The sequence below is a fragment of the Dama dama genome, chromosome 11 (assembly GCF_033118175.1).
Source record: "Dama dama isolate Ldn47 chromosome 11, ASM3311817v1, whole genome shotgun sequence".
NCBI lineage: Eukaryota > Metazoa > Chordata > Mammalia > Artiodactyla > Cervidae > Dama > Dama dama.
In genome coordinates, this window is record NC_083691.1 from 41,916,447 (window position 1) to 41,942,808 (window position 26,362).

Genomic DNA, 26,362 nt, shown 5'->3' on the forward strand with positions numbered 1-26,362 from the left:
ATATCTAGGAAATATCTATTGTTACCCTATTATATAATAGTGTAATTCCTCATATGAATGGCATTAATCAGCTTTGCATAGAACAATGCTAAATGTAGTATACTTTTATTGTACATAAAGACACACAGCAGGAAAATTGAATATAGGGACTGAAAGCTGCCTAGAGATGTTTCATGTCAATAGCACTGACTAGACACTAAGAGAAGGCACCTGGGCTAAGAAAGAAATGTGGCTAGCTCCGACTAACACCAGATCCCAATGTGTGGGTGGGACGAGTTGGTTTTCTCACACCACTAATCAGTTCCTCAACACCCTCTGGGTGTCCTAAAATTCAACTCAATTTGGACAGTGTTCCCCAGGAGGGAACATCAGATTCTGCAGGTTAAGACCTCGGTCCCACAAGACTGCCCCCACTTCAGATGCCAATCATAAGTCCAGGTTATCACGTGTGCTTCTGACTGATGGGCTATAAATCAGGAGCTCCCATTTTCCCCTCCTTGGTTTTGATTAATTTGCTAAGGCTCACAGAAAATATTTACTAGATTATAGGTTTATTATAACAGGATATAATTCAAGAACAGCCAGATACAAGAGATGCATAGGGCAAGATACTGTAAGAAGGGGCAAGGAGCTTTGTGCTTGGAGTGTGCCCTTCTCCCCGGAAACCTCCATGTGCTTCCCAATCCAGAAGCTCTCTGAACCTTGTCCTTTTGGTATTTAAAGAGGCTTAATTACATAGGCATGGCTGTTTAAATCATTGGCCACTGGTGATCCATTCAACCTCCAGCTCCTCTGCCTTACCCCAAGTCAGGGGGTAGGACTGAAAGTGCCAACTTCTAATCATGTGGTCGGTTCCACTGGACACCAGCTCCCATCCTTAAGTGCTTTCAAAAGTCACCTTATTAACATAAACCAAGTTGCAGTGGAAAGGGACTGCTTAAGAACAATAGGACACTCACTTCAACTTTATGGCTCTGAAGCAATTTCAGAAACTGACCACAAGAAACCAAATATTATGACCAAAGATGCTGCTGCTATTCCTAGCACTCAGGGAATTCCAAGCACATAGGGAGCTGTGGGCTAGGAACTGTGGATAAAGACCAACTGTGTATGAGAAGTATATTGTGGCCACCTGAATGACCAGATATATATTTCTTACAAATCGCTGTGCTTCCCTGGGGGCTCAGCAGTAAAGAATCCCCCTGCCAATGCAGGAGACTCGGGTTTGCGGGAAGATCCCCTGAAGAAGAAAATGGCAACCCACTCCAGAATTCTTGCCGGGAAAATCCCATGGACAGAGGAGCCTGGCCGACTACAGTCCATGGTGTTGCAAAAGAGTTGGCCACGACTTAGCAACTAAGCAACAACAAATCACTAGCACAGCAATTCTCATCCTTGGCTCACATCCTTGGCTCACCTGGGACTTAAAAAATGTAAGTTATTCAGGTCCAAACCTAGACCCATTGAATCAGACTCTCTACGGTGGGGCTTAAGCATTTTTATGTTCAGGTGATTCTAATGAGAACCACCAAGTAGGACTTTCTACTTTGCCTCATTTATTCTCATGAATGTGGCTTTACTTCTCTCTCTGGAGTGTCTGAGGATTTAAAATGAAGTAAAAGCATAGATTTTTCTAGTAAGTAGCATCTGTGGCTGGAGGCCAGCTTCCAGTTCAAAGACTCTTACACAGGTGAGGTCTACTTGGTGTTGTAACTCCCATCTCCACGAGGGAATGAATACTCGCAGGCCAGGATCTCTGGGGGCCACCTCAGAGTCTCCCTGAGGTATGTGCCTTAGTTTCCCTTGCCACTGATAAACTGCTAGCCAGTCAACCCACAAACCTCAGGCCACTGTCCTAGGGTTGGGATGGCTGTGCTATCTTTCATGGGCTGAACACCACAGCCTAGTTTACTTGGCTTTCCAGTTTCCAGCAAAAAATACCAGTGGCAAATGGATCAGGAGAGATGAGACATGTTTTCTTTACAGCAGGGGTTGGCAACCTTTTTCCATAAAGGCCCAGCTGGTAAGTTATCTAGATTTTCTGGGACAAGGCCAAATTGAGGATATCATGTAGGTTCTTATATTAATATAACAGAAGAGAAAATTCCTGCCCCATCCTACCCCCACTTTGCCTGGCATTTGCCATTCCCAGGAGTGGACATCTTGATGCCCAGGTGCCATCAGCTTGGAGATATTTTCAGGACACACAGCCACTGGCCTGTCTGGGGAGGAGATTGATAGACAGTAGGTGGAGGGTTGGCTGCCAGTGTCACCTAGAGCCTGGAGCATAAGTCCAGTCATCTCAACTTGGGCCACTGGCCACATTTGCCAAGTTGTCAACACGTGGACTGGGCTTCTACTCCCTGATCCCCAGCGTTTGCCAACAGCAAAGTTCCCAACATGCAGGTGGTGACAGTGTAGGCCCTGGGTAGGGATAAGATGTAGCCTCCAGGCAGAGAAGTTGGTGCTGGGAGTGGAGTGGGGAACAGGGACAGGGCCATGTATGACTTTCCACCACATGGACTCCTGTATCAGATACACATATTAAAGATTACATTTTGTAACTGTGGTCTGGGCCATGTATGACTTTCCACCACATGGGCCCCTGTATCAGATACACATATTAAAGATTACATTTTGGACTTGTGGTCTTATAAAGACAAATGAAATTCAGTCTGAACTATATGCTTTCCTTCTGTTTTCAAAATAAAATATTTTCGTGGGCTCCTAAATGTACTGTGGACCCTTGGCCCTGTGTGTACTGAGACTAATGGGTGATCTGGCCCTGACCTGGGTGGATGGGGCCACCGATGCATAGTCTCCTTGGCTGCTCTTTGTCTGTTGGAGCAGTGCCCGAGACCATACAAAAGCAAGAAGCAGGCTGGCTTTGACCTGGGGGCCACGGCTGGCCCACCTGCTGCTCTGGATGGTCAGGATGCAATTAGCTGAGAGCATTTCCCATGGGCCACAGGACACCTAAGAAAAGACATGGTCACCCAGAGAGACTGGGAAGCACTACAGAGAGCTGGATCTCCTGCCCTGTCATGCCACCAACCCTGTTATTCTTCTTAATGAAGTATTCCCGACTAATGGAAAATGTGTAAAACATATTCGGTCAACTTAATGCATTATCACAAAGTAAACACCCATTCAGATCAAGAAGCAGAACATAGCCAGCATTTCTGGAGGCCCCTGTAGTTCCCGTCCAATCATTGCCCCTCTCTCCACCTGATTGTGGCTACTCAGCTGACGTGTAACCCTGGTCACTTTTGTTGGTATAAATGGAATAATGCCCCACAGAGCATTGCACCCTTTAGTGCCTGGATGCTTTCAGTCCTGGCCATTGTTACTCTTGTTTCTGGAAGGACTGAATGGAGCAGATTACCACTCACAAGATCCGTTTGTCGTAAGATTGCTTCTCTTACATGGACAAGGCTGGAGGTGAGCGGGGTCTGGGAGCAACCCAAAAAGGCAGCCCAGGGTGCTCTGTGGCCTAGAGAGATAAAGCGTACATTGATGCCACAAAGTGCCTGGCAACAGACCCTGTGAAAGACACACCAACAGGAAAACCAACCTGACTAGGGAAGTTCATTAAGGAGGTTCCTCTTAACCTCAACCTCATTGCCTCTGAGACTCATCAGCCACCACTTATTAAAAAGAAAAGAAAATTTTTTTTTACAGGGCAGACATTTTCGACATGCTTTTTATTTGTTATTGTTCAGTTGCTCAGTTGTGTCCAACTTTTTGCCACCCCATGGACTGTAGCATGCCAGGCTTTCTTGTCCTTCACTATCTCCTAGAGTTTACTCAAACTCATGTCCATTGAGTCATCGATGCCATCCAACCATCTTGTCCTCTGTTGTCCCCTTCTCCTCCTGCCTTCAATCTTCCCCAGCATCAGTGTCTTTTCCAATGAGTTGGCTCTTTGCATCAGATGGCCAAAGTATTGGATCTTCAGCTTCACCATCAGTCCTTCCAATGAATATTCAGCATTGATTTCCTTTAGAATTGACTGGTTGGATCTCTTTGCTGTCCAAGGGACAGTCTTCAGCAGCACCACTGTTCAAAAGCATCAATTCTTCCACCTTCTGAGGTCAGGGCTGCTGTGTATAACCATAAAGTCCACACAATACACAACTTCAGGGAGCATCGCTTACACAGAACACAATGTGTGCCATATCAGGCATGGAACCGCACAGTGCAGAGAACAGAATGTTAGCAGACAGACTCAGTTGCCTGGATCCAGGCCACACTATAACTTAGCATGTGGTCTAGATACCTAGACCTTCATCAGCTACACCTGTGTGGGGAAAAGTTCTTCAAATTAGTTAAGTGTTCTGGTTATCCATTATTAACCTAGAAATTCAATCCCCTCTTTTTTTTTTTCCCCCCAATAGGCTAAAATGACTGAATCTGTATCTGATGATAATGAAGATCTTACATGGGACTTCCCTGGTAGTCCAGGGGTACGAATCTGACTTGCAATTCAGGGTATGTGGGTTCAATCCCTGACAGGGGAGCCAAGATCCCACATGCTGCAGAGTAACTGAGCCTGCACGCCACAACTAAGACCAACAAAGCAGCCAGATAAATAAATAAATGTTTAAAAAAAGAGAAAATATCTTACAGACTCTCCTGTGGGTGTGTGTGGGAAGGTGGGCAATGATTACACTCTCTTACCCCAAAGGTAATTTTTTTTTTTTTGCTATGCCCATCAGCATGTGAGATCTTGGTTTACGGGCTAGGAATCGAACCCGTCCCCTACATCGGAAGTGTGGACACTTAATCACTGGACCGCCAGGGAAGTCCCAGTGATTTTAAACATAAGTTCTTTTTATCTGGGATGTATCTATAAAAGAAAATATCTATTTCTACAAATACAAAATATCCAGAATAGGCAAATCCATAGAGATAGAAAATAAATTAGTGGTTGTCAGAGATTCTGGGTTTCTTTTTGAGCTGATGAAAATCTGGAATCAGATTGTGGTGATGGTTGCACAACTCTCTGAATGTACTAAAAACCACTAAATCTTTAAAGAAGAGAATTTTATGGTGTGTGGATTATTTAAAAAAAATTTTTTTTTTTTTTTGAGAAGGCAATGGCACCCTACTCCAGTACTCTTGCATGGAATATCCCATGGACAGAGGAGCCTGGTAGGCTGCAGTCCATGGGGTCGCTAAGAGTCGGACACGACTGAGCAAATTCACTTTCACTTTTCACTTTCATGCACTGGAGAAGGAAATGGCAACCCACTCCAGTGTTCTTGCCTGGAGAATCCCAGGGACGGGGGAGCCTGGTGGGCTGCTGTCTATGGGGTCGCACAGAGTCGGACATGACTGAAGTGACTTAGCAGCAGCAAAAGGGATCATGGAACAGAAGGAAGGTTGAGGACCACAGCGGGTCCCAGATTAAAAAAAAAAAAAAAAATTTTTTAATTCTATTTTTTTTTTTTTCCAGAAAATGAAGAGACACTGAGTCTTCATTAACCTCAGGACATTTGCTGAAACTTTTTTTTTTTTTTACAAAGAAGGACCATGTCTGAGCTTAATGCATGATTTTCTTTTTCCCCTAAAGGCAGAGCTAGGGTACAGTCATGAAGACCACACTAAGAATCCCAAAACTATCATCTCAGTCTTGTGTGTCACTCCAAATAATCCTAAATCTGCTAAAAAATCTAGCTCAACACTCTTCTGTATATTGTTTGTAGAAAATAATGTAGGTTTGAGACTCTGAGAAGAGAAAATTTAGGATACTCAGTTCCAACTCTTTGAAAAGATGGAAAACAGTGGGGATCACGGTGCTCTTCCCTTGAGATGGGAAAGTTATCTTCCAAATGACTCAAGATTTCCCTCTTGTTTTATGCTCCCTCATTCTCATTCACTGATAGCCTCAAGAAGGGGGCCCAGGGCCCAGGGCCCTACAGTTGGGAGGTAGACCAGAAGCCTGCCTTTGTGTCCCTGAACATGAGGAAAAGGGGTTGAGCTTAGGCCAAGAGAGCAACTTCCTGTGTAGAAGGCAGGACCCTGCTGGAAGCAGCTGGCTGCATTCAGAGTTGCAACTTGGGAGGATAATAGTTGAAGGAAGGAAAGCCTGAGTTTTCTAGAAGTGGGCTTCTGTTATGAATAAGGGACATTCACATGCATCCTGACAATCATTTATAAAGCCTGGTTTCTTTTAGGTAGTTATCCAAATATTTTTAGGACAAATGTTCAAAATGGGCATACTGTCATACTACACAGGCACAGATATGCAGAAAGGCCCATGAGTTGAAACAGATCTTCCTTTCTGTCTTTCCAAGCCAAATAAGGAAATACCACTCACTGGGCCAGATGCAAAGGGCCACAGGCTGGTTGGGAAGCTCTCATGCCAGTGTGTCTGATCTGAGAGCCAGCATGACAGAGGAACTTTCCTGGGCCAGGCACTCTTTTGAGCATCTTACATGTATCAACTCCTCTACTCTTCACAAGCCTATGCCACCGGCAGGATTATTATCCCATTTTAAAGATGAATAGACTGAGGCACAGAGATGTTATCATGCCCAGGGTCATACAGCAAAAAGTGGCAGAGCTGGGACTGGACACAGACAGTGCATATTCCTCCTTGCTGCATCATTCATGCGTTCATGGTGTCACCAGATGTTCCTCTGTGCAGGCTTCAGTGACCCAACAGATCAGTACCCTCTCTTCTCCCCTGGGAAGAGGTGGCCTATGGAACTGCCATTCTTGATTTGACATCGAAAAGCTTAATCACTGAGTACTCACCCCAGTCTCCAAATACTCCACCCAGAGAATCAAGGGAGCCACATTCCAAGGTGGGAATCTATATGTCATTAGTAACAAGCCCCATCAGGCACTGGATCTGTGCAGGCTCTCCTCATCCCTTTGGGCCTTGCCCAGAAAGTAAAACTGGCTTCCATATTATGTGGAGGGCTGGATATCTCCAGGTGAGAGCAGGGTTCTCTTCCTTCAGAGGGCCCAGGGTCTGGAAACTAAGGCTGTCATTGGGAGCTGGTGGGATAATCCTACCGTAAGAAGCTTCTAAATTTCCTAATAGTGCTGGGATGCGATGTCACTGAACATGTGCGCTCAGTCATTTCAGTCATGTCCAACTCTTTGCAACCCCATGGACTATAGCCCGCCAGTCTCCTCTGTCTATGGGATTCTTTAGGCAAGAACACTGGAACGGGTAGCCATGCTCTCCTCCAGGAGATCTTCCTGACCCAGGGATTGAACCCAAGTCTTTTAAGTTTCCTGCATTGGCAGCCGGGTTCTTTACCCCTAGCACCACCTGGAAAGCCCCAACTGAACTTGAGATGATACAAAAGAAGGTTCTGGGTGTGTTACTGAGGACGGTAGGCACGGGCAACTGTTTTATGCAGGGACTTTCTCAGTGATTCTACAGACTGGGGCATTCTTCCAGCTTAGCTCTGGGCTTACACTAGATGGTCAATTAATATCTGTCGACCTACTTGTCCTAACAAGGCTTGGCTTAATGGAGGTATGTGGCCAAACCACTCACTGTTTCAAGGGCCCTGCTAGTGTTGAGTGGGAGGAGCCCAGGAGCCTGGAGCTCACCACCACAAGCCACATCAGTGATGGTTCTGCAGCAGTTCTGCCACCTGAGTGGCCTGCCCTGCTACCGGGGGTCATGCTGGCTAAATGTAGCTAGAAAAACAACCCTTCAATTTGTCACCCACAGGCCATCCCCCAGAAGAACTCCACCAGTCAATGCAACTTCAAAACACAAGAAAAAAATAAAGGAACATCGGATTCTAGTAGAAATGCTGTATTCATTTTGAAGACTGCTATGTTTTAAGGCAAGTGTCACATATTGAAAACAGAGATGAACAGCATTACGACATGTTAGAGCAGGGGACATATCATCAGACAATGAAAGGGTGGCATTTTCCCCCAGCTGGGTCACCCCCAGTCTGATTCCTCTTTCGGACAGAAAAACAGGGAGAAATCAGGGAGAGGGGAGCGATCATCAGAGGGGTTTTACATGGAAGCACCCTTCCCTAGGCCACGTGCTCCCCACACTGCACTGCCAGGTCCTGGAGAGAGTGTGTGCAGCCCCTGGGTCAGACTGTCCATGTTTTGTGAAATTCACCTTTAGAAACAGGAAAATCAGGATGCCAAAGCCACACAACTTGCAGTTAATTCACCTCTGTCCAAAAATTCAAACTTGTTTGGACTGGAGCTAAAATGCACAAACACATATGTAGATATAGATGCTAAACACACATATACCCCCCACATGCTACACATATGTGTGTACACACATAGTTACATAGATGTGGAAGAGGGAAAAATAAGATCTAGCAAAGCCTGAAAAATAATGAATGTTCACTTGCAGTCTGGAATCCAGCCATATGATTATTTCTCCTTTAAAAACAGAAGGCATCAACAACAAGCCAGAGGGTAAAGGCTTCCATGTACTGCACTCCTGATTCACAGGAGTGGCTTAGCTTGTTTTAAAGAGGGCTAGAGGGAGCAGGGCCTGCCCACTGGCTGGGTCTTCCCTGTGCCCCTTGGCTCTTCCCCACCACTTCTGCTCAGGCCCATGCCCCATAATCTTAACACAGGGGAGCTTCACTGTCTCTGTCCCTCCCCCTATTCTAGCTGTGATGGGACATGCATCATAATGGTGTGCTCCCCTTCTGCAGGGCCTGGGTGATAGCAACAGAGAAAACAGGGGAATGAGCAAGACTGAAAGTTTGGGAGCTTGAATAATGGCCAGCTTGTGGTGGCAGAAACGTGCCTGGGTCTGGGAGTCACTGGGAGGCCAGGGACCCACAGGTGGCCTGGGAGGTTAATTTACAAAAAGATGAAGGACAACAGGAAGAGGCTGCATTTGATGCTCACAAGAAACTGCCAAGAGGACAAGTGACGTGACAACAGTTGCTCCTCCACAAAAAACAAAGCCCTGCTCATAAAAGCTGTCCTCCCCAGGAGAAGGAGCCTCCTGGAGAACTTAGGTATCACTTAGGTAACAGTGAGGAAGGTACGGGGTTAAGTGTTAGCACTTAATAGCCAAGATGTGAAATGGTCATTTTCCACAGATTCACTCAGTTTGCCTCACCAGATTCCTCTGAGGTAGGTAAAAGGCAGGTGACATCAGCCCCATTTTACTGATGGGGTAAAGTGAGGCCCCAGGACTTGCTGTAGGTCACCCCACACATACACACCAACTAGAGCGAAACAGCAATCTTGTGCCTTTTAGGTCTTCCTTCCCTGCCCCTGGCAACACTGGTTCTCTCTATAAAGCCCCCTCTCCAAGGTTCAACCTGAGTCAGTAGGTATCAGGTAGACCATTTGGCTGATAATTTTAAACTCTGATGTGCTGGAGGAAAGGGAAACCAAGCCTATCCAAATTAGCCAAAGCCAGGACATCTGGCTTCACCCCAGTGAAGGGTGGGTTTGTAGTATTTTTTTAAAAAATTTGTTTTGCTTTAAGGGAGGGTCTAGTAGGATTGAAATCTATTGCTAAACCAGTCAGGGTCCTGAATGTAATGACCATATCACACCTCCCCAGAGGCGGAGGCCCCTCTGTGGCCTGTTGCCAAATCAGAGTGGAGGTGGTTAATGCCACAGTGTTGGCAGAGGTCCAGGTCACGAAAGCAGAAAACTTCCCAGGGCTGGGGCCAGATTGGGGACATTAATATACGTGTGTGTGTGTGTGTATGACTGTGTGTCCTTACCCGTTGGGCTGCTTCCCTTTCCCCTGCAGGCTGCACTCCCCCTCCTTTCTTTGACCTCAGAATGTACTTGTTTACTTAATGCCGTTAAGCAGAGACACCAGCAGTGCTAACACCATGGAGTATTTCTAACTTGATGGGCACACAGCGCCTCCAGCCCAGTGACCCAGAAGCCAGCCATGCCTAGTCAGAGACTCTTAACACCTGAGTCCCAGCTCAGAGAATTCCAGCCAAGGATACGAATTTGGGAATTTTTCCAATTATTCTGGCTCACAAGGTGACAGATGACTGCCACCCGCCCAGGTCTGTCCAGGAAGTATCCAAATGCTGAACTTGCCTGGGTGTAATGCAATAACATGTGCATCTTCCAAGCTTTAACTGCCAGGTCTCTGTGAGCCTGTAACTCCCCACCCTGGCAGCTCGAGGGTCTGTTTCCAGACAGAGCCAGGGTGCGCACACTTGACCTGGACATGGTCGAGTGTCAGATGTCCAAGTGTCTTGGTCCGGAACCCCAATGTCTGAGAAGTAACCGTCAAACCGGTGGCTGGGCCAATGCATTGCTCGGGAGGCGAAAAGTCAGTGAGGGCGGTGCCAGGGCCAGGTGGCCAGACTGATGGGGTGGGCACCCCCGGTGGGTGAGCTGGAAGCCCAGCCCCATCACAGAACCGACTCCTTGGACTCTGGGGTGCTGGCTGCTGGGCCGGCGGGGTTCGGGTGTGTCACCAGGGGCGATGTCTCCTCCTCCGACTTGCAGTTAGGGATGGCCTCCACTTTGACCTCGCTCAGCTCCTGCTCCCCTCTCTTCATCGCCTTCTGATTCAGGTGGTGGAGGATGCCCGCACCCAGGGCGTCGCCCTCCACGTTCACCACGGTGGTGGTGCGGTCCCTGCAGGGGGAGAACAGGCAGGCGTTACAGTCGATGCCGCCTGGAGCCAGCAGGGGGCGGACGTCACTGCGGGCTGAGGTACCAGGAGGCTGTGACGTGACCCTGAGGGAGAGCAAGCTAAGGGCGTGCGGTGCCGCTTGACGCTAAACTGATTTTCTCCAAATATTTTTCATTCTTATGAAACTAACAAACCCACTCATTGTAGAAAAGTTGGGAAGAAGAGAAGTATAAAGGAAAAAACAAAAGTCACTCCCCCTCGTCCTCTGCACCCCTGAGTGAACCAGTAGTGACATCTGGATCTGTTTCCTTCCAGAAATCTCCCTATGTGTGCGCTTCATGTGTGAGACACCATCGTGTAAAAGTTATAAGTAACTGCGATGATGAGGGCTTCCCTGGTGGCTCAGATGGTAAGGAATCTGCCTGCAATGCAGAAGACCTGGATTTGATCCCTGGGTTGGGAAGATCCCCTGGAGAAGGGAATGACAATCCACTCCAGTATTCTTGCCTGGAGAATCCCCATGGACAGAGGAGCCTGACAAGCTACAGCCCACGGGGTTGCAGAGTCAGACATGACTGAGCGACTAAGTACCCACACAAAACTGGGGTGATGGTGCAGATTCGGTCCTGGGTTCAGCTTCCCTCCCACTCACCTTTATCCTGTGGGAACCTCCCTCCTGGTTTCATGTCTACACTGCATCTCTACTGAACTGCAACCTTCATGTGCTTCCCATGGATGTTGGCAAATACCATCTCACAGAGAACAGCACTGCCCTTTCCAGAAGCTTTGTCTTCCCAGAGCCCAACAACCAGCACCCCTCCCTGGGGCTCAGAGGAAGTATCATGCTCATTCTGAAGAAGGAGGGAAAATAGGAACTTGCCTGAGAGAAGCTGAGGGTTGTAGAGTCAGAGGTTGTGTGTGGTGGGGGTCTCATTTGGACAGCCCGCCTGGTGCCAGACCTCCCTCGTCCTGACCAAGCACCCCTTAAACGCCTGCCTTCCCCATGGAGGGGAGCCGGTGAGGAAGGAGGCGGGGCCTCTGACACTCTGCCCTGGTCCCTCTTACTCATACCACGGGGACTAAGTCCCTCCGATGTGCTGTCTGAACACTATGCATCTCCAAAAGCACTTTTCACCCCCAAGGAGCTCAAGGAATTCTGAGAAGTCCCTTCAAGTTTCCGGGTCTTAAAAATAAGGTTGGAACCCAGCACTCTTAACCATGATGGGCAGATCCACCAGCCCAGGGCCAGGCTCTAGTGGTCAGCATATCCATACCCGGCTCTGACCAGCCTGGCCAGGAGTATCTTCCCCAATGCTTCCTGAACGCGCTTCCGTGTGATGTGCATGTGCTAACTAGCTTAGTCTCCACTACAGCTCTGCTGAAGGGCTGTGTTCTTATCCCCTTTTGACAGACTGGCAGACTAAATCACAGACAGTTCATATCACACAACTAGTAAATGATGTGAACCCAGGCTCCAGGGCTCGTTTCTTTGTTTTTTTTTTTTTTTCAGGGCTCATTTCTTATTCACATGCTCTACCTACTGTCCGACATCAGTCCCTCACTGACCTTCCCTATGATACAGGTATTGTTTGTATCTGAGAAAAGTATCATGGGACTCAAGGAAGCAGCAATTAGAAACTGTTCTGTGTCTTTACAGGAGCCCTGGTGATGGTTACCCAGATCACAGCTCCTTTCTAACTCCGCCCCTGAGCACAAGCCCAGGCACTTGCATTAGCAGTGCTCATCTTTTCTCCCCTTACAGAAATCACTCCTTGGACATTCCAGGCCAAGGACAATCATTCCTGAAGATTCACTGCTCCAATGGTTATAACCTCTATGCAGCCAACAATCTCCATAGACACTTGGGCCTCTGACTTTCCTGAATGTTCTAAGCAAGTTCTCAGTAATGGCATGTTTTAAGTTTCTCTGCATGCCCCGGGCCAGTGCCAAGCTCCTAGGGAGCTCAAAACAGGCTTTCTTTTATTCAGTGCCCTTAGGACTTGCTACTTACACAATCCAGTCCACAGCCAGGATCAGAGAGAGGTCATGAGTGGGCAGCCCGATGGCCTCCAGGATAATGGCGATGGTGAGGACCCCTCCAGCGGGCACGCCTGCTGCTCCAACACTGGATGCCGTGGCAGTCACTCTAGGGGATGGGACAGCAGGATCAGCCATGAGCCCGGAGCACCGAGGGGACACAGAGACATGCAGAACATGGCAGCCATGGCTTGGAACTGAAAACCACACAACCCTAGTCTGTGGGCTGCACCCTTGAGAGAGGATCCACTTTCTTCAAGTAATGAATTCATGCTGTCCTCATTTACAAATGAGACACCCAAGTCATGGTAAGATTGGATTCATGAAGTTTTTCAAAGGAAATCGCAACAAAAAAAATCTCAAACTTTAAACCAGGCCTAAACATGAAGGAAAGAATATAGAACTTACAGAATGGTGAAAATCTGTCCAGCTCTCAGCTCCACGTTGTTGAGCTGGGCAATGAACACTGCGGCCACGCACTGGAAGATGGCTGCGCCATCCATGTTCACAGTGGCCCCGATGGGGAGAATGAACCGGCTGATCCTCTTGTCTACACCATTGTTTTCTTCAATGCACTTCATCATAGAGGGAAGGGTTGCCGAGCTGAGAAATGCAAACAACCAAATAAGAGAATAGTCCTTCGTGACCAGGCTAACCTATTACTCAGCTCAGACCCAGGAACAGAACAATTAGCACCATCCTAGGTTATGGCACTCTCCCCTTGAAATAAAAGAAAAATCAGAATTGTTGCAGAGTTTCTCTCATACATGGGGTTTTGTCAATTGCTTTCCCAAAGTGTTAAAAACTGGGCTTTCTAGACTTATGGTATTTTTCACCTCGATACACCTGTTCCAGATTTCCCAAGAACCACACATTGTCTCACAGTGCAAAATATTCTCAAGAGAACAAAGAACTATTTACTCTCCTCTCTTGAACATGTTCCCCTCCAAAAAGTAAAAGGCAAACTATGTTTTTTCTTCTAGGCCAAGAAGCAGAAATGGCTCTGACAGGACTTCCCTGGTGGTCCAATGGTTAAGGCTCTGTGCTTCCACTGCAGGGGATGTGAGTTCAATCCCTGGTCAGGGAAGTTCCGCATACCGTGGGAGTGTGGCCAAAAAAAGAGAAAAAAAAAATGGCTCTGAAAGTTTGGAAAGAGGAACTGCATCCCAAGATAATGAAGAATAGGACCCGCTCCCTCCAGTGGGTTCTGCAGACTCTGCAGCGTGTGGCTGGCATAGCTGAAATAGGCTGGTTTCTGCCAAAGCCGGAGAAACCTACCTTCTTCATTCCTCCCACACCACAACCCTGTCATAGACACTACAGGGCAGGATGGTGGGATACATGCAGTAGAGGGGCAAAAACTAAATGTGTGAATCAAACGATGTGCCGCCATCCTTTGAAAGTTTTCTTTGTATTTGGAAAGCCCATTGTTTTTCTGGAAGAATATCAGCCATGACAAGGTCCATCTTTTGTGCTAAATTAGATCCCACAATATTGTGGACTGCTAGAGAGCTGAGCACACACCCCTCACCAGGATGCCTTATGCCTTGCTCTTATTTCCTAATTCACCCATCCAAAGGGACAACTGAGCAGGTATCATTCTAGAAACTTTCCTGCAATGCGTTTTGAGTCAAGTGGTTGTCTCCTTTCACTCAGGCTGAGGTCTAGTTAGGGTGAGGACCCCCAGGTGGGTAAAATTATGATCTAACTGACCTCTAAGAAGAAAGAAGGAGAAGGGAATGAGGCAATCTCTCATTCTGGCAATCCTAAAAATCTACTTCCCTAAGAGCTATAGGGCTGGCAGTGCAAAAAAATCAGATGAAACCAATTTAGAGTTTTCAAGAAATTAAAATTTGTCAAAATGCTAGTTGTGCATCCACCACGGGCTCCTCTGGTTCCAAGCTCAAGGGCAGCCAAGGGCACCTGAAAACCACTCACCTGGAGCAGGTGGCAAACGCTGTTGCAAACGGTGTGAGGAGGCCCAGGAGGAACCTAAATGGGTTTTTTCTCGTGAAGACAAAATAAATAAGTGGCAGAACAATTCCTCCGTGAATAAAATGGCCCAATATAGACGTGAAGATGTATTTCCCCAGGCTGGTCACCAGCATGATGATGTCCTTCATTTCGACAATCTTGCTTCCAACCAGGAACATGATGCCCACAGGTACGTACCTAGGATGTGAGCACAGGGCACAGGTAAGCAAGGGTGAGGATGTTGGGGCTGAGAGATGTAGGCCCTTCCTGACATGGGATTTGTGGACTCTCAACTAGGTGGTCTTCATCTCTCCTGGGATGACCCTGAGAAATAGAAAAGGATGGGGGTATGCTGTGCCTATTTTACAGGCCATGAAACTGAGTAAAATTAACACGATCACTCATCGTGGGTGTGCAGTTAGGACGAGGACCCAGACTTCTTTCCCCTTGGATATTGTATGTTCTTAACAGCTTGATGCTACCAACCACGTGGGCTCCCAAGTGGGAGGAATTCTTTGAGATTAAAGCCTCTGCAACTGTGGGCTTGACTTTCAGCTTTGCTCAGGCTTGCTCTGAGAACTCAGAAACACAAAAGACTAACACCTATTAAATTTTGTAGAATTATTGTGATACAGAATTGAGCCAAAGCTGGGACTTTTGTGAAGTTTCAAAATCTCTGTGGATTGGAAAACATGATTCCGTGGGAAAAAGTCACTAACAATGACCTTCTGGGAACACTCTTGGAGCGTGAAGATTTTTTTTGATGGCTGGGTGGGAGGAAGGAAGGGAGGAAATGAACTATGGGAGCTACAAAGGACAAAAGTCTGTTGTTTTGAGCTTAACTGAGGATGAATTTTAAAAGTATTAAAAAGCAGAAACATTGCTGACAAAGGTCCATCTAGTCAAAGCTATGGTTTTTCCAGTAGTCATGTATGGATGTGAGAGCTGGACCATAAAGAAGGCTGATCACCAAAGAATTGGTGCTTTTGAACTGTGGTATTGGAGAAGACTCTTGAGAGCTCCTTGGACTACAAGGATATCAAACCAGTCAATCCTGAAGGAAATCAGTCCTGAACATTCATTGGAGGGACTGATGCTGAAGCTCCAATACTTTGACCACCTGATGTGAAGAACTGACTCATTGGACTGACTGGTTTGAACTGGCTCATTGAACTGACTCCCTGATGCTGGGAAAGACTGAAGGCAGGAGGAGAAGGGGACAACAGAGGATGAGATGGTTGGATGGCATCACTGACTTGTTGGACATGAGTTTGAGTAAGCTCTGGGAGTTAATGATGGACAGGGAATCCTGGCATGCTGCAGTCCACGGGGTCGCAGAGTTGGACATGACTGAGCGACTGGACTGAGCTGAAGATGAATTTTATAACTATTGACTTTATTTATACATTTTAATTATATAGATAATAATGTCACACAGTTAAAATTTCAAAGGGTACAACAGGATGTGATCTACCTGCCACTTCTGTCCTCCCAAGTACCAGGTTTCCTTTCAAGGAGAGACAGCCAGTGTCACTGGTTTCTTGAGACTTCTTCCCAGAGGTATTATAAGAAGTATTATTATTTTTAAATGCTATAGTAATACACAAATACATTCTCCTTTCAAAAAATTAAAACATGATAGCTAAGACCAAAATCTTTACACCCTGTCCTCAAGCCAGCCCCCTCCTCTGGTAACCAGTCCCACTTCCTATTCTTTTAGATACATGTGTTTAAATCTGCATGTTTTTTTTAAACTCCCTATTATGTCTTTGAGAACTTTTCATACCAATACATAGACATCTACCTCATTCTGGTCTTTTTTTTTTTTATCATGGTAAAGTATGCATAACATAAAACTGACCATATTAACCATTTTAAGTGTACAGTTTGGTGACATTAAGTATATTCAAAGTATTGTGCAAATACCACCACTGTCCATCTCCAGAACTTTCTCATCATCACAAACAGAAACTCTGTATTTAATAAACAATAACCCCATGTTCCCCTCACTGCTGCTTTCAGAGACCACTGTTCTACTTTCAGTCTCTATGATCTTGACTATTCAAGGTACCCTCATAAATGGAATAATACAATTTTAGCTTCTCTGTGTCTGGCTTATTTCACTTGCGGTTTCCCTGGTGGCTCAGACAGTAAAGAATTAGCCTGCAACGCAGGAGCCCCGGGTTTGATCCCTGGGTCAGAAAGATCCCCTGAAGGAGAGCATGGCAACCCATTCATGACTTTAAGGTTCCTCTATATTGCAGCACTTTGCAGAATGTCATTCCTTCTTAAAGCTGAATAATATTCCATTGTATGCATATCCCACATTTTCCTTATCCATTCAATTTGTCAATGGACATTTGGGTTGATTCCACCTTTATCTCATTCTTTAAAAATAGCATCCTCAGAACTACACTATAGATTATTTGCATTGCCCTGCTGATGAGCATTTGCATTATTCCCAGGTTTTCATCACCACACAGAACACTGCCAACAGGCCTCTTTGTGCCCACATGCCTATATTCTCCAGGTAGAGACACCATGAAGTGGGGCTACTGAGTCATGGGGGGTGTTTTAAAGTTTAGTAGATCCTGACAAATTGTTCTCCAATGTGGGCTGTTCTAATTCATCTTCCCAATGGCTTCTAGGAGAATAATCCTTTCCCTGCACCACTGGTTCTCATCCAATGATGATTTTGTCCCCAGGGGACATAAAGTAATATTTGGAGACAGTTTTGGTTGTCACAGCTTTGGCAGGGGTGCTACTGGCATCTAAGGGCTAGAGGCCAAGGATATGGCAAAATATACTATGGTGCACAGGACAACCGCCAGCAACAAAGAATGTCAACAGTGCTGCTAATAAAGGGTACATTGTACAGCACAATAGCCAAAACACTGGAAAGATAGCCAGTACTTTATAGTCACCATAAATGGAATATAATCTATAAAGACTTTGAATCACCATGCTGTATACCCGAAACTAATGTAACATCATAAATCAACTATTAGTGATTAAGTGAAAGTCACTCAGTCGTGCCCAACTCTTTGCAACCCCATGGACTACTTTTCAGACCAGAATACTGGAGTGGGTAGCTGTTTCCTTCTCCAGGGGATCTTCCCAACCCAGGGATCAAACCCAGGTCTCTTGCATTGCAGATGGATTCTTTACCAGTTGAGCCACCAGGGAAGCCCTAAATCAACTATATCTCAATAAAAAAGAAATAGGTCTTTATTGTTGAAAGTGGGAAATGCAGAAAAATGAAAATAAAAATTCCTGAAATTCCAAAGGAAAAAAAAAATAATGCTGCTGTTGAGAAATCTTAACTTCACTCTTATCAGTGCCTGATAGAACCAAGCTTTTCATTTCCCTGATTTCTAATGAGTTGGCCATCCCTTAAAATGTTTATTGTCATTCAGGTTTCCTCTTCTATGCATTGCCTGCTCATTTCCTTTGTTCATTTTCTAAGAGTTTATTCAGTCTTTTTTTTCTTTTTCAGTAGTCAGGGCTCTTTATATTAGTTCTTCTCAAACTATCTTTGGTGAAAGACTGGTTCATTTCTACCTAGTTGGTCATGGACCAGTATTCTTAGAAAAGACACACACACACACACACACAAAATAGAACAATGATCATGGCTTGGATGATGAAGTATATGAAACTGCTATAAAAGATTTTTAACACTTACTCTCAAGTTCTCTATTAATTTCACTACAGAAAGATTAACATTTTGTGAACTTGTACCAGTCCTTTCAATCCCAATGCTTTGAGTGTGTGTGTGTGTGTGTGTGTGTGTGTGTGTGTGTATAGAGACTATATGTAAATATATATCACTTTTTTTCAATAGGTGTCTTGTCTTATAACTTCATCCAAGGTATCCTTTGTATGCAAACATTTTTATGTTCTGGTGGAATCAAATTTAGCAGCTTTTTGTGGCTTTTCCTTTCTGTATTTTGTGTCGGAGGACTTTCTCTACCCCTGTATTTTCTTCTAATACTCTCAGAGGACTCCCTTCCCTCCTTCCTCCCTGGACAGTTTAATGCATGGGTTGGCACCATGAGTTTTACTGGAATACAGCCAAGTTCATTCATTTATAAATTGTCTATGACTGTTTTTGTCCTGTGATGGCATCATTGGCAGTTATGACAGAGACCATATGGCCTGCAAGGTTTGCTGACCATCTACTGAGAAATTATTTCTATGAACAGTACAGGCTAGGCAGGTGCCTGATACTATAGTAGGTAATTAGTGAAGGAAAGAAAGAGCTACTACTGAAGATCCCTCCCACACCTGGGGGAGATACTTTAACCAGTTGTGTGTGTGTACTTGTATGTGTTCTAGTTAATAAGTCATGTCAGACTCTTTTGGGATCCCATGGACTGTAGCCTGCCAAGCTCCTCTGTCCATGGAATTCTCCAGGCAAAAATATTGAAATGGGTTGCTATGGCCTCCTCCAGGGGACCTTCCTGACCCAGGGATTGAACCTGTGTCTCCTGCATCGCAGGCAGATTCTTTACCACTGAACCACTAGGGAAGGCCCTTTAACTAGTTAAGGCATCCTAAACCCCAGTTCTGGGTGGGATGCACTTTCTGGGCAACAGATATCCCACTGCAGTTAAGACACTCAGCCGGGTCTGCCTTTCCAAATGTCTGCCTCTGTAACTAACACGTCACATTGAAGGAATGACTGTAAATTGGTTTCAGACTGAAAACAAATGTCTTCACATAGGAACATCACTTTCTTGCACAGTTTTCTTTAATCCAACGTTTGGGAGGATTTCAGACCAAAAAAAAAAATAAGCCAGGGAAAGAATCTGACAGGATGAAAACACTTTTTCCTTTCTGGAAATATTTTTCTCCCCAGAACAGCAGCAGTCATATGAAGTGTCATGTTTCTGATGCAGACTCAGACTCTGGAGTTTGAGCAAGAAAACTTGGTTAAGCAGGATAAATACTACTAGTGGAGGCTCTGAACTTGGCTTCCCAACCAATCTCAAGCTTTCCTACCAAATTCCAGGCTTCTCTCTTAAAATCAGTCCAGCTGCCATCCCAGTGCCATCTGAGAGAGAGACATCCTAGGATATTTAAGGGTTGACAATAAGGAACAAGTTTTGTGTATGAAAAGATAAACTAGTTTCTCAACAACGAGTGGGTAGAAACTAAAACACACAGTCTGGCTTCAGTAAAACAGCAGGATAAAGCTTACTGAAGCATTGGCATTGGAATTGGTATGATTTCTGAGAAGTTACTTTGAGAGATCTTGTCAAATTTTTTCTTGTTAGCCAGAAATCAATCTGGTGGTTTTTATTAAACAAGTACACTTTCATTGCTATTATATAAATAGACATTCATGTAAAGACCATTCCAAGTTTACCTGTACGTACGGGGTAAAGATGGATTTGTTCTCCATGTTGTAAAGTACTATAGTAAGGGGCCCTTCTGAAGCTTTAATCTATTCTTTAAAGAGAAATAAGCCTTATTTTATATGGAATTCATTGCCCCACAAGATGTGGCAAGAATAATGATGAGACTCATCGATAAATCATCAATGATAGAACCCCAGGGGTCACTGTAGGTGACGAGGAAGTGACTATTAACCATGGTGCATGCCTATTTCTCTGAGATCCTTCAACCCTTGTGCCAAGACTGGTTGTGGTACATCATCCACAGACAGCACTGGGCCATGTGGCCCCACAGGGGTGACCTAGAACAGCTAAGTGGGGTTCTTTTCTGGATAGCAGGAGAAATGAGAGAGAGGGTGGGTAGTAGGGTGACACTCACCACATAATCCATGACACCAGCACCATGGTCGCCTCATTGAAGGCATTGAAAAAACGAATGAGCTCTTCTCCTTCAGAGCCGAGTTTCTTCAGGGCCACTCCTAATACCAGGGCAAAAAGGACCAATCCTAAAATGTTCATCCCTTCAATTTCGGTGCCAATGGGGATCTGTAGGATCAGAGGGGACACAGGGTCTAAGTTTACAACAGATGAGTGAAGACTAAAGAATGCATTTGCTCAGGTCTCCGTTAGACTGCAATAGCGTGCCCAGAAAGAGGAAAGGCTCATATTTCCTTTAACACTCAGTGATTTCACAGATCAAGGGGCCGGAAACTCAAGGGGAGATGGAGTCTCAGGATTTGGAAAGTCAACAAACAGGATTTTCACCTACTTGTTAACTGTGAAAGCTTTGGAAATGGGCACAGGTTGAAACAGAAAGTACTGAATCTCTCCTCACTGGATGTGCTCAGCTAGAGGCTGGACAATCATTTCAAAGGGTTGCTTTTAAAATACAGGGCTTCCCTTGTGGCTCAGTTGGTAAAGAATCTGCCTGCAGTGTGGGAGATCTGGGTTCAATCCCTGGGTTGGGAAGATCCTCTAGAGAAGGGAAAGGCTACCCATCCCAGTATTCTGGCCTAGAGAATCCCATGGACTGTATAGTCCACGGGGTCACAAAGAGTCGGACATGACTGAGCGACTTTCACTTCACTTCACTTTAAAAGACAAGCTGATTGGTGAAACGGTCCTTCAGATCAAGAGTCAATGATTGTAGGGAATTCCCTGATGGTCTAGTGATTAGGATTCAGTGCTTTCACTGCTGTATGCCCCAGTTCAACCCCTGGTCAGGGAACTAAGATCCCATAAGCCTCAAGGGTGTGGCCAAAAAAAAAAAAAAAAAAAGAAGTCAGTGATTCTAACTTTGCCTACTAATTCTTTGTTGCTAGGTTCTTACCATAGTCTCCTCACTGACAAATTCCAAAAATGATGTTCAGAATCAACATGGATATTTTCAGGACATTCTTTCTAAATCACCGACTTAAAATGTATAAATATAATGTGTTCTTTATTTTTTTTTCCATCAGTACTGAGTCTCACTACTGTAAGCATATATGTTAGACAAACATTTTATTCCATCACAACACATTATGAAATTCTGAATAGGAAACATGTCAGCGTGGCAAAAACTGAAAGAGCATTTTTACCATCATTCTAGTCTGAGCTTAGTACTGGCTGATATTAAAATAACTTCTCTGAGCTTCAGATGTTTCATCTGCAAGATGAAGTGAAAGGGACTAAACTATTAGCTTTCAACTTTTAAAAAAAAAAGGTAGAACTTTTCCCTTCAATCAAAGACAGGCTGGGAGAACTCAGAGCCACTTAGCCCTGGAGAGGTGTACGGGGGATGGGGGAAGGGCAAAGTTCCTCCTTCTTCCTGTGGTAGCTTCACGGCTGGGCTAAATAATCCTTGAGGTCCCTTGTCCCTTTCAGCTCCAGCATGAAGGCTAGGACTTAGCTCAGTGTCTGGTAAACAACAGGTACTCAAGGGACTTCCCTGGTGTTCTAGCGGTTACTCTGTGCTTCAGCTGCAAGGGACTCAAGTTCAATCCCTGGTCAGGGAACTAAGATTCCCACATGCCTTGTGGTGTGTCCAAATAAAACACACACACACACACACACACACACACACACAACAACAACAAAAGAAAAAACAGGTACTCAAAAAAATATTTGTGAATGAATAATGGTTATAGTGAGTTAAACCCCTAAGACAAATTCTATGTGCAAGGGTAGGTTAAATCACCTGTTATTTATATTTCAGAAAAACAGAAGGGATGTTACACAATTTTTTTTTAAGAAAAGGGACATTAGTTTCAATTCAATGAAATGGACATCCTAAAGATGGTAAACGGCCCAAAGAGAAACCTAAACTGTGCAATTCAAATCCCAGTCTTCAGCCCTGCTGAGAAAAAGATAAGCATCATGTATGCTCCTTGAGTTCAGAAGCATTATTTGTGTTATAGGATTTGTCGTAAGTGATCTCACAAAAACCCTTACTTTTTCAATGGTCATGTTTCCAGCGCTCGTGTTGTGGGTCACCTCTCTGTAGTCAGTTGCATACTGTGAGCGAGAGAAAAGAGAAAACCCCGTCAGTTCACAGCTGAAGACCTTTCCCAAGAGGAATCCAGAGGACTGCTGGGCCTCTTGCTACTTGGTCGTTCTTCCCTCCAGGTCTGCTGGCATTCCTCACTGGCTTGGCCGGACAAGGGCCTCTGAGCACTGTACCAAAGTCACTTAAGCCCAGGGCAACATGCACTCTAGGAGACCGCTGATTATTTAGGAACCCAAGGGAATGGAGAGAATTTCCTCGGTCCCCAGACCCCAGTTTGGAGAAGGTCTGTACAGTTTCAAGCTGATATCTTAAATGGCTGAGAATTCATATTATTTGGAGAAACTTGGTATTCATTCCATAATAGTAAAGTTCATTTTTTGGATGTGTCATTTTATTCTCATTCATTTATTTATGCTCCACTCTGTTCCAAAACTTACTCGAGCTTGACTGCTTTTCAGCATCTGTTTCTAATATGCCTTCAGCCCTCCACTGCTCAAAACAAAGGATGGGGGACAAGATGGTGTTTTTTTGGCTGAGTCTTCTGGGAGACCTACTCACCAGAGGGGAACTATCTTTCAAACTCTCGTCCTGTGGTTGACTTCACACACTTCTGCCTGACACACACAGGTGTCTCCCTGCAGCAGTGTGCACTAACGTTTAGGAGACTCTGTTATATGACACCCTTCCTCACCCTTCTAAGGACACGAGGCTTTTGAACTGTTAAAAAGGGGCCCATTAGGCAGTTCAGACCCAGAGGCCTCTGCTTTGAACCTGCCTTTAAAGAGCTCTGGTCTCTCTCAGCTTTGACTTATCAAGCTTTCAGACAGGTAGAGATGATCAGCTGTCCTGTGATTAGGGGTGGCAGGGGATACAAAGCCACCCCACACCTTCCGTGGCAGGCACTGAAAGCCACGACACTTTTCATTTTTCTCTTACCTCCTATCTCACATTATGCATACAAGCCACAGTTCTATTTATACCCAGGGTTTTTTGGTTTGTTTTTTTAAAGAGCAAGACTGAGTGGAAACTGAAAAGACAGTGTGTGAAAAAGGCAATCAGTTTAGTCCAGCTAATCTAGACCTTTATATTCCTTCTCTGTGTAAAGCTTGGCTGTAGGAACATTACATTCAGGATTGCTAAAGTTAGGGGAAAACTAGAAAGAGCCATCCACACGGGACTGATTGAGTAAAATTATGACATGTTCATACCACAGCCAATAACTCATGCAGAAGGATATTTACCAACATGAGAAAATGTTCACAGTAAGAGCTCGTTACTGAACAATATGTGTATACATAATAACAATGTATGTAGTATAATTATTTTAAAATCTTGTGTGCCTGTGTGTTTGTGTGCAGGTGCACATGCACACGTATAGAAAAAACATACGAGAAAGATGTATAACAAAATGTTAATGGGTAGCTCTAGGTAGTGATTATGGGTGATTTTTATTTCCTTCTATTCTTTTGCACTTTAATTTTTTTTCGAAGGAGCATATATTATAGTTATAATCAGAAAAAAAAAGATAAAAATGCATTTTTAAAAAAAATTCTAGGGCATTCCCCTGGCAGTCTAGTGGCTAGGATTTAGCACTTCCACTGCCATGGCCCAGGTTCAATCCCTGGTCTGGGAACTAAGATCCCACAGGCTGTGCAATGCGGCCAAAAAACTTGAAAAGATAAAAAAAAATTAAAATTCTAAAATATTTCAGAGCTCCATAAAATGTGATTTGAGGGTACTAGGTGATGTGAAAAGATGCTGGGATATTTTTGACAATTTTTTGGTTTCTTGCTGTTTTGTTTGTTTTCACTCCAGGGGCCCATCTATAAAAATTTAGGCCAATGATACTAAGTGCATACAACCCTCCTTGTTCCACCTTACCTAACTCTATAGCAGTAATTTATATGCTACAAACATATAACACCCAAAGTTTCCTATTTTTAGCAAAGCATCAAGCTTACCGTCCGGAAAGCTGCAACCACAAGATTTGAAGGAAACAGGTTTCTGTTGGAAAAGAAAGCACTTTGTCAGTATCCTTAAAATGTGTCATTCAACATGTTCACTTTAAGATGCTCACACCTGACAGCCTAACACACAGGGTTCCCTCTCTCCCCACGTCCTGCAGTTATTGCCATCTTCTGCTTGATCCAAGCACTCAACCGTGCCTTGGCTAAAGGGTCACAATAGAGACTCTGAAGCACTGATCTCTAGCCTCATCTCCCTCGTGGTACCCTTGATATTTAGCTGTGTCCAAGCAAACCAGAATAACTGCATCACTTTCCTTTCCCCTAGTGGCTAGGCCCTAGGGCAGTGGTTCTCAGTGGGAAGTGGCGCTGCCAACTTGTGAAATCCAAGGGAATGCTTTGTTGTTATGATAACTGGGGGGCATTCCTGGAACTGGGGGAGTGTGTTTGGGCAGAAGTGCCAGGTCCCTGCTATTTGTTCTGCTAAGTGTGGCAAAGTCCTGTGTAATGGTTTCAAGGCCCTCATACTTCCCAATGTCCTGTATGACACGAAACTATAGAGGAAAATCTTATTTATAAATCATTTGAGCTTAAAAACTAACTTCAAAGCAAGGTATTTTTTGTGCAGTTTGAATATACACTGAATTTTCTAGGACTGAAACTCCTGTGTAAAAGGTGGGATGATTTTTTTGTTTTGCTTTGTTCAGAATATTTTCAAGAATCATTCACTTTCTGGGAAATCACATCACTAATGAAAAATAATAGGATCTGGGCCCTTAATCACACATGCTAGTAACTGAGTATCAGTCTGAATTTAAAGCTCTCTCATTAATGGTGACTCTAAACTCAGAAGCAAGCACCTACCCATTTTGTTTTAGAGCATTCACATATTGAAATACATTATTTTTACTATGAATTACTCTCCTTCGGTATTTAACATTTAAAAACTTTACAGTATACTTTTAAATTTCTATTTTTAGAAATATGTAATAATCCCTTCTACCTATTTATCCCACCCTCCACCATCACCTCTGGCAACCACCAATCTGGTATGTTTTTTATATTACAGTTAGGTCATATTGATGTTTGAGATTATGTGTAGGGTAAATTCTATTTATAGATTTCATTTCAGGATGAAGGAAATTATAGAATTTCGTTATAAAAGGAGACCAATAGAACTGATCCAGTTACACTAGATTTTGAAACCAAAACCTTGGCAGGCAAATAGTTTTTATTGAGCCTCCTTTGGGTCAGATTTTGTACAGATGCTAGACTGATGTTGAAGCTGAAACATCAATACTTTGGCCACCTGATGTGAAGAGCTGACTCATTTGAAAAGACCCTGATGCTGGGAAAGATTGAGGGCAGGAGGAGAAGGGGATGACAGAGGATGAGACGGTTGGATGGCATCACCGACTGGATGGACATGGTTTGGGTGAACTCCGGGAGTTGGTGACGGACATGAAGGCCCAGCGTGCTGCAGTTCATGGGGTCGCAAAGAGTTGGACACGACTGAGCAACTGAACTGAGAACTGAGTTGTGATAGATGAAAATCCCACTGACAATCCATTTTTCTACTGACTTCCTATAGTAAGTCTGGAGAGTAAAAGCTCATCCTCTACAATCTGTGCCAAACATCCATTAATTCTTACTTCTATGGATGAGTAATTCACAGTGTTAGAATCTCTAGGCAACTATTTGCATGTATTCAGTTTCAGAGGTCAGCAGGTCTGACTGCAGCCCAGCTTGGCAAGCAGAGTCTAACAGGCCTCCTGGTAGTCACATCTTTGTGTAATACCCTCCCTTGTGTGTGTGTGTGTGTGTGTGTGTGTGTGTGTGTGTGTGTGTGTGTGTGTGTCATGGTGGGGTGTGGAGGTGGGGGCTATGACTTGCTTCTAGTCAGTAGAATGGCACTAGT

General features: G+C 44.7%; 1 protein-coding gene across 1 annotated transcript in view; it reads right to left on the bottom strand.

Moving 5' to 3' along the window:
• Window positions 1–7,770: 7,770 nt before the first annotated feature.
• The window catches only part of SLC1A4 (solute carrier family 1 member 4), a 29,760-nt gene continuing 11,168 nt past the window's right edge, over window positions 7,771–26,362 (bottom strand). Inside the window, exons 2-8 of the mRNA XM_061155185.1 lie at window positions 24,442–24,484; window positions 22,426–22,488; window positions 20,372–20,538; window positions 14,558–14,791; window positions 13,028–13,222; window positions 12,594–12,728; window positions 7,771–10,584 (exon numbers count right to left, since the gene is read on the bottom strand). Of these exons, the coding sequence (XP_061011168.1) occupies window positions 10,356–10,584; window positions 12,594–12,728; window positions 13,028–13,222; window positions 14,558–14,791; window positions 20,372–20,538; window positions 22,426–22,488; window positions 24,442–24,484 (1,066 nt within the window). The 3' untranslated portion in view covers window positions 7,771–10,355. The remainder of the gene's footprint in view (window positions 10,585–12,593; window positions 12,729–13,027; window positions 13,223–14,557; window positions 14,792–20,371; window positions 20,539–22,425; window positions 22,489–24,441; window positions 24,485–26,362) is intronic.